This window comes from Cebus imitator, unplaced genomic scaffold (genome assembly GCF_001604975.1).
Source record: "Cebus imitator isolate Cc_AM_T3 unplaced genomic scaffold, Cebus_imitator-1.0 Scaffold109, whole genome shotgun sequence".
Classification (NCBI taxonomy): Eukaryota; Metazoa; Chordata; class Mammalia; order Primates; family Cebidae; genus Cebus; species Cebus imitator.
Window position 1 is genome coordinate 4665986 of NW_016107424.1, and position 8879 is coordinate 4674864.

The 8879-nt window shown below is 36.9% G+C and overlaps 1 protein-coding gene across 9 annotated transcripts in view; it reads right to left on the reverse strand.

Moving 5' to 3' along the window:
- The window catches only part of RAD54B (RAD54 homolog B), a 111041-nt gene that overhangs the window by 30909 nt on the left and 71253 nt on the right, over positions 1 to 8879 (reverse strand). For 8 of the 9 annotated variants that reach the window (XM_037741871.1, XM_017538111.2, XM_017538110.2 and 5 more), the window contains 2 exons: positions 7124 to 7402; positions 3460 to 3622 (listed from right to left, as the gene is read on the reverse strand). In XM_037741871.1, the coding sequence (XP_037597799.1) occupies positions 3460 to 3622; positions 7124 to 7402 (442 nt within the window). The remainder of the gene's footprint in view (positions 1 to 3459; positions 3623 to 7123; positions 7403 to 8879) is intronic. The other variant, XM_037741870.1, reaches the window with a different exon arrangement.

Below are 8879 nucleotides of genomic sequence, written 5' to 3' on the forward strand. Positions count from 1 at the left end.
GTAGCTGGGATTACAGGCATGCGCCACCATGCTCAGCTGATTTTTTGTATTTTTAGTAGAGGCGGGGTTTCACCATGTTGACCAGGATGGTCTCGAGCTCTTGACCTCGTGATCCACCCGCCTCGGCCTCCCAAAGTGCTGGGATTACAGGCGTGAGCCACCTCGCCCGACCCATATTTTATATTTTTAAAGTTAACAAAGTCCAAGGGAATTAAGGGTATTACAAAAATACATAAGTATACAGTTGCCCACTGAACAAGGGTTTGAACTGTGAAAGTCCACTTATATATGGATTTTTTTCAATAAATGTTACAAATGAGTGTGCCTGCTCTCTTGCCTCCCTTCTATCTCCTCCAACTCTTCTGCCACTCCTGAGACAGCCAAACCAACCCTTCCTCTTCCTCAGGCTACTCAACATGAAGTTGATGAGGATGAAGACCTTTATGATGATCCATTTCTACTTAATAGTAAACACATTTTCTCTTCCTTATGATTTTCTTTGAGCTTTCTTTTCTCTGGCTTACCTTATTGTAAGAATACAGTATATGATACATATAGTATATGAAATTATATACTATATGAAATTATATATGTGTAAATTGAGTGTTTATGTTATCAGTAAGGCTTCCAGTCAACAGTAGTTTATTAGTTAAGTTTCTGCAAAAGTTATATGCAGATTTTAGACTATACAGTGGGTCAGCAACCCTAATTCCTGAGTTGTTCAAGAGTCAACTGTGGTTTGTTAGTTGATTGTATTTCTTCTTAGTAGAAATTAAGAAGCAATATGCAATTTTATATATGTGTTCCATTTCAAGGTATAGAGAAAAAAATTACAAACATAAATTACAGCTACCATTTAGGTGGCTGTTTTAGGTCAATAACTTGGCAGCAAAGGACCAAATGTCAGCCAAATGAGATAGGGTGAATAGCAAAGAGAATAGGTTCATCCTTTCATGATAAAAAGAAGGGAGCAAACAGGAAGCCTTTATGGAGAAGATGTACCTTGAGCAAAATTGTAAAGGGTAAATAACTACTACACTAATTAGGCAGTTGAATGTAGTTGGAGCTTGAACTGAAAAATATGAAGCTAGCAAAGTAGGTAGAAGACAAAAGATGAGGATAGTGTTTAGACTGTATCTTGTAGATCAGCATCTCCCCAACACCAGTATTTCATGACTACCATCACAATTTTTTGCCATATCTGTGATACTAGGTTATTTATTATTTTTCTTCAAATCAACTCATTTTAGCTTAAATTTGAAAAAAATATATATATATATAAGCATAATTTATCTGTAAAATCAAAAGTTTAATGTGCTATTATTTTTTTCTCGAGATGGAGTCTTGCTCTGTTGCCCAGGCTGGAGTGTGGTGGTGCAATCTTGGCTCACTCCAACCTCTGCCTCCTGGGTTCAAGTGATTCTCCTGCCTCAGCCTCCTGAGTGGCTGGCATTATAGGTGCCTGACACAATACCCAGCTAGTTTTTGTATTTTTAGTAGAGACGGATTTCGCCATGTTGGTCAGGTTGGTCTTAAACTCCTGACCTCAAGTGATCTGCCTGCCTTCGCCTCTGAAAGTGCTGGATTACAGGTGTGAGCAACCGTGCCTAGCCTAGTTTTCTAATAATTAACTAAATATGCTACTATTCAAAATTTTTAAAAAGGCTTGTCCATTTGCCACCTTGAAATGGTCCCATACACTGCCAGTGAAGTAGGGAATCACACTTTGGGAAACACTGCTTTAAGTTCTGAGAGTCTCTGAATGATTTTTAATAAGGGAATGCCATGTTCAGAACTGTTTTTCAGAAAACTCAAGAAGGTGACTTTAAGTATACATTTGAGAGGCATCAGAAGCAAATATACAAGTTAGAAGCCATTGCAATAGTCTAGATAAAATATGATATCTTTATGACATTGGTTACTAGAGATGCTGCAGTGGAATGACAGAAATGATTAGGAAACAAATGATATTTAGGTGGTTAAAATAATTAAAAGTTCAGACTTGACTAGATTCGGAATGTGAAAGAGAAGAAATCAAAGATGATTCCCAGACCAACTGAGGTAAGACCCTCCAAAGAAAAAGCAGATTTGGGAGAAAATATGAGTCTAGTTAACAGTTTCTGGAAGATAATAATATTCCCTTAACTTGTAAACATTCAAGGAGTTCTTAGAGTTGGGGAGAATTTCATTTCCAACTACCTTTAAATGACAAATTTTAAAATCAAGGGCCTTGGCATTTAAAAACAAGGCAAAAAAAAAAAAAGACTGGAAGAAATGCTAGCAGGGGCCTTTGATTCATTTTTTCTCCTGTTGTGTGTGTGTGTGTGTGTGTGTGTGTGTGTGTGTGTCCTCTAAAGTATCTTTAAGAGAAGATACTACTATTCTTTCATCAGAAAACTCAATGCAAAAGACAAGAAGAAACTTTTTATCAGACAGAGAGATAGAAGAAAATCTTTTTCCAAAATTCTCATAACCAGGCCAGGCACAGTGGCTCACACCTGTAATCCTAGCACTTTGGGAGACTGAGGTAGGTGGATCACTTGAGGTCAGGAGTTCAAGACCAGCCTGGCCAACATGGTGAAACCCTATCTCTACTGAAAATACAAAAATTATCCAGGCATAGTGGAACACACCTATAGCCCCAGCTACTCAGAAAGGTGAGGCACAAGAATCACTTGAACTTGGGAGGCATAGGTTGTAGTGAGCCAAGATAGTGCCACTGCATTCCAGCCTGGGCAACATAACAAGACTCCACCTCAAAAAAGAAAAAAAAATTCTCATAAACATAATTAAAAACCTCTTCCGCTTGCTCTCATGACCCTTTGCCATACTAGCAGTGAGCTTTTATTATGCCATATTAAGTTCAACTGCATTTATCTGTTTACTCAAATACTTTATAAGCTACTTAAAAGTAAGGACCAGGGCCGGGCGCGGTGGCTCACGCCTGTAATCCCAGCATTTTGGGAGGCCGAGGCGGGTGGATCACGAGGTCAAGAGCTCGAGACCATCCTGGTCAACATGGTGAAACCCCGTCTCTACTAAAAAGACAAAAATTAGCTGGGCATGGTGGCGCGTGCCTGTAATCCCAGCTACTCAGGAGGCTGAGGCAGAATTGCCTGAACCCAGGAGGCGGAGGTTGCGGTGAGCCGAGATCGCGCCATTGTACTCCAGCCTGGGTAACAAGAGCGAAACTCCATCTCAAAAAAAAAAAAAAAAGTAAGGACCATGGTTCTGATTCCTGTATGCACACGTCCTAGCAGTATGTCTGGCACATGGCATCTATCAGGAACTACTTTTGGAATAAACACACACATTAAGCACTATTCACTTTTCCTACCAACTGAAATTCATAGTGTACCCTCAAGACTCATTATATCACGAACTTCTTAGAAAACCACTATTGTGTTACAAGTTAAATCAAAATTCAGATTAGACTAAACAAATGATTTATTTTCCTACCTCATTCCCATCACACATTCATAAAGGAATATGATTCCTTCTTTCTGATGTGGTCGAAGATGATAAACAAGGTAAGGATCAATCACTACATCCACAAGAGGTAAACAGTTCTTATTGAATACCCGCTGGTGACTCTTATCTGGTCGTGGCATAACAAGGGAATCTTAAAAAATGGTAAAAGTACAAGTATAAATGTGTTATAATTTCACTTTTTCAGCAACCAACATTATCTTGTTTTCATTACCCTGAGACATAACTGTTTGCTATCATTTGTGGCAAAAAAAATCCAAAATTAAGTCACAGTAATGTCACCCAGGGCACAAAATTTCAAAAGAAAATCTTATGCCTTACTAATGTACAATTTCATGCAAATAATTCCAAAGAGCCTTCCAAACTTCATAAACCTAAAAGTGCTTTGAAAGCACTGAAATTCACTATTGTCTAGTAAAGAATTCAGTAAGCCGCAACATTCAATAGTTCACTATTCAGAGCAGAGAACTATTTTCAACTGAAAGCACAGATTGGAATTTTGCCAAGATGCATCTGCCAATGTTCACAGCTTCTCATTTGAAAAGCCTCCCCAAATTTAACATACAGGCTTTCTATCTGTTCAGTCCTATACACACTAACAATGACCATTACTCCTATTAACTGCAACTGAGAAAAAATGATACATTTTTCATTGACTTAGCCGCCATTATTTGCTTGAAGTTAATTACTATATTCATGAATGTCGAGTTCATAAACTTTTTTTTTGAGACAGAGGCTCACTCGGTCACCCAGGCTGGAGTGCAGTGGTGCGATCTCGGCTCACTGCCACCTCCGCCTCCCAGGTTCAAACTATTCTCGTGCCTCAGCCTCACAAGTAGCTGGGATTACAGGTTCGTGCCACCACAGCTGGCTAATTTTTGTATTTTTAGTGGAGGTGGGGTTTCACCATGTTGGCCAGGCTGGTCACGAACTCTTGTCCTCAAGTGATCTGCCCACCTCAGCCTCTCAAATTGCTAGGATTACAGGTCTGAGTCACCTCGCTTGGCATCATGAGCCTCTTTAAAGCAGCATGAAGTCATGATAGAATAACAATGTAATTCTTCAAAAATATGCTAACACAATTTAAAAGATTTACTAAAATATCACCCAAAAAGGCAAAATTAAATATCACTAGAAGGCAGGTCTCAATTGATAAATCTGAAATTAGATAATAAACCCACCAAAATTATTTGGGGGATATATTTGCATGTCTATATCATGTTTATAAAAATTGAAATTGATAAAAAACTAAAAAGAAAGAAGAGAAGAATAAGTAGATGAGAAGAGGAGATAAAAAGAAATAGATTCCAGTAGATTGTGTAAATATTCATCAGTGTGGAGCTATATTGTCACAAGAATAAGAGTTCGGTCATGTTTACCATTAATAATTACCCAGAGGATAAGTTTTCTGTGGATCTTCCTAGGTTTCTGAGTAACTGAAAGGAACTGTCATCTTTGAGGTCAATTCTTGTTAGGTAGAGGACTATGAGGTAAAATTGGGAAATTTAGTCCTTGGCTTTTCTCTAAATTACCATAGCAAAGTAAGAGTGTACTCCTTGGGGATTTCCAATCAAGAAATGGCCCCATTATTTTTCTATCTTTTAAAAAGGACAACAAGGAAAAAGAGAAGAGGTGAAAAATCACATACTGCCCAAGCAAAAAGGATTGTAGGATTATAAATCACCTAATAAAAGGCCCATCTTCAAGAAAGAGAAAACAGTCAAAGTAATAGAACACTAGCCGAAACTTTAAGATGTTTCTTTATCTTTGCAGTGATGAAGATAATTGTTTAACATCAGACATTAGGGTTTTTTTGTTTTTGTTTTTGTTTTTGAGACAGAGTCTTACTTTATAGCCCAGGCTGGAGTGCAGTGGCTCAGATTTGGCGCACTGCAACCTCTGCCTCCTGGGTCCCAGTACAAGCAATTCTCCTGCCTCAGCCTCCCGAGTAGCTGGGATTACAGGCATATGCCACCATGCCCAGCTAATTTTTGTATTTTTAGTAGAGACAGGGTTTCACCATGTTGGCCAGGCTGTTCTTAAACTCCTGACTTCATGATTCACCCACCTTGGCCTCCCAAAGTGCTGGGATTACAGGCTTGAGCCACTGATCCCAGCCTCAGGCATTAGTTTTAAGTGTACAAACCTAATTCTATACTTGGCATGATAAGATAAATACATGAGCATAATTAACCACTTACTATTTACCCAAAGTGCTTTTATACACACACACACAAATATAATTCACATGTACACAGATATATATACATTTACATACACATATACACAACACATAAATGCCATTAAAATGTTTCATTCACTCACTCAGCAAGTATTTACTGAAAAAGAGTATATACTAGACACTCTAAATCTCTATGGTGGGTATTGGGACCCACGTTTTACCCAGGAGTAGGCAAAACATTAGGAAGATCAGTGACTACCCCCAAGAGGTCAAAGAACTAGTTAGTGGCAAAACCATGATTCTAACTCAGATCTTTGAATAAGCACAGTATTCTTTTCAGTTCTTCACAGCCTTCTATTGTATAACGGGAAAAGTGCAAAGAAAAAGGAGAATAAAGGGTAGAGAGATTGTGAAAAGAGCTGGTGCAAGAGACAAAATATTTGGACAAAAAGAGAAAATTCAGCTGCATCAGCCTCCACTCCCTATATTTCAAGTAAGTCTTTGGGATAAGCTAATACAGAACTAGGAATTTTTAATTGTGGGTTTTTGTCCCAATAATGCCATTGATTATTTATATTTAGGTAAGCTGGTTCACTTTCTTGGGCCTCAATTTCCTCAAATGCAAAGTGAAGAGCCTAAACGATCTCAAAGCCCTCTTTACTTCAAAACTTACGTTTCCATAATACTTGCAATGGGGAAAAATAAGTATTACTTTATATACTTTTATCTTGCTGTTGCTAGGAAAGAAGTCACCTCTATCTCTCAACTTTTACATCTACTGTACTATACTTTCATTCAGATTACTTGTCCTTCCCCTCACCAAATGAGAAGCTCTGTGATGACAGTTTTATCTATAGGCCCAACACATAAAAGGCAATCAAGAAATACCTGCTGAATGAACAGTCAAATAAAAGAACAATCAGATAAAAGCTATGTTTCTTTTTTTTAATGTAATTTTTAAAATTGGATTCATCAGTGTGAAAATTAACTGATTGAGTGGAACTTTCACCAGAAAAATATGGACTTTGTATGACATCTTACTATTATTTTTATACACTAATGCCTGTGATCAAGGCATACAGTCCTGAAACTAGTATCATCATAGTCCAGATTCACAAATTTATTTCTCTCCTTACTAAAAAGTCAGATTTTATTCAAAATTATACACATGTATGTGTATGTATATACATACAATTTAGATATGTTTCCTTCAACACATGTACAGTATTTTTATTACTATAGTCTTGGTATTATTCATTTACATATGAAATAATTCCCAAACTATATTGTTATTTGATTTCAATATTATCCCTTATATCAGATTATAGATATCATGAATAATGTATACTTTCACCTAAAACTTTTAAAGCAAAATTTAAACTTCAAATTCACACACACACAAAATCCTTTGACAGTAAAAACAGAAAATTCAAATTATTTTTAAAATCTTACTTGGCATATATGGGTCATGACGTGGTTTGCAATTTTGGAAATCATTCTGTCTATTTTCCTTTGAACTTGGTTTACAAACACTTTTGAAAGGGTTAGAGAAACATTTCCTGGCAGCCAGAGAACAAGAGGTAGCAGTACTTCCTCCTCCAAGCTGAAAACACCTGCCACTGCTGAAGTCATCTGGAGAGATGACACCCATGACTTCTATTTCTTTTCCACAAATCATCAGTGTTTGGCCCTCTTCAATCTTTTCAAGCTCTTTGAATTTATAACCAATGCCTTTAAGTTAAGAAAGAAAAAAATTAATTGACAGTCTAAGTCACCTTCCCATAAGTGTACAGGAAAACTGTGCTTTGAATGTAAATAGTCTTGTATAATGCAGTAGCCAAAATGAAAGCATAATTTTAACATTTTGGTTAAAAAAAAAAAAAAACACTAAAAATAAAAAGAAATAATACAGCTGTAAAATTAGCCATGCTTTAGAGAAAGCAAGAATTTTTTTACTACTGAAAATATAGATTATTGTACTCTATAGTTTTGCAATCTCTTGTCTGGAAAAATTGAGCCAAAAAAATAGTTTGATAGGTTATATGTATTCTCCTTTCTTGTAAATAAACTACAGAAACACCATGGCACCTCTATTTTCACTTAGAAACAGCTAGAAATGTGAAGGATAACTAGCAATAAAAGCAACTGCTACCACAACTATTTCTGACTGTTCCACATGAGATAGCAAAGCTACAATACAGCAAGAAGTCATAGATATTCCAAGTTCTAACTCTTTAACAAAACATAGGATATTTTGTAATATTAAGCTTGCTTGATAATTTGATGAACATATATTAAGGGTTGCTGTGTATAAGGTACTGGTGAAATATAAATATAAACTGGTGAATAAGTCAGTCACAGTCTGCTTAAAATGAGTTCACTAACCACACAGATGGAATTTTAGACTTCTATACTTGTCTATTAAATGCATTAAGCTATTTATTAAGGGCAGGAGCTCTGTATACCAAAAACTTTTAAGTCTCTAAAAATAATAATAAAAGACTGTCACATTTTAGAAAGTATGACGACCCTTTTCAAGTAGTTGAAAATTACTAAAATTTTCTCTACTGAAACTGGCCTAAAATTTATCATCTGTGCCAATCTGTATTTAATATATAGTCCTAAATTATTTATGGTGGAATACTTTTTAATTTTCATGCTCTGATAAAGGAAGAAATTACTTAGCTCAATGTCAAAGACCCATCACTGCATCCCAATTCAGTACTGGTCTTGACTTATCCAAATTAATAAAGATTATAGTTTTATCTTCACATAAAATCCAATTACTGTGGGCCAGGCGCAGTGGTTCACGCTTGCAATCCCAGCACTTTGGGAGGCCGAGGCGGGCGGATCACAAAGCCAGGAGATAGAGACCATCCTGGCCAACATGGTAAAATCCCATCTCTACTAAAATACAAAAAATTAGCTGGGCGTGGTGGCGCATGCCTGCAGTCCCATCTACTGGGGAGGGTGAGGCAGGAATAGCTCGAACCCAGGAGGCAGAGGTTACAGTGAGCCGAGATTGCACCACTGCACTCCAGCCTAGCAACAGTGCAAGACTCCGTCTAAAAAAAAAAAACTGCAATTACTGTTAATCTCAGTTTTACATAGAAACGGGAGACAAGAATAACCTTTTAACTTTGAGGCACCTTTAAAGTAGCTCTAATTCCAAGATCTCTCATTTCATTTAGATCCATAGATGATCTTG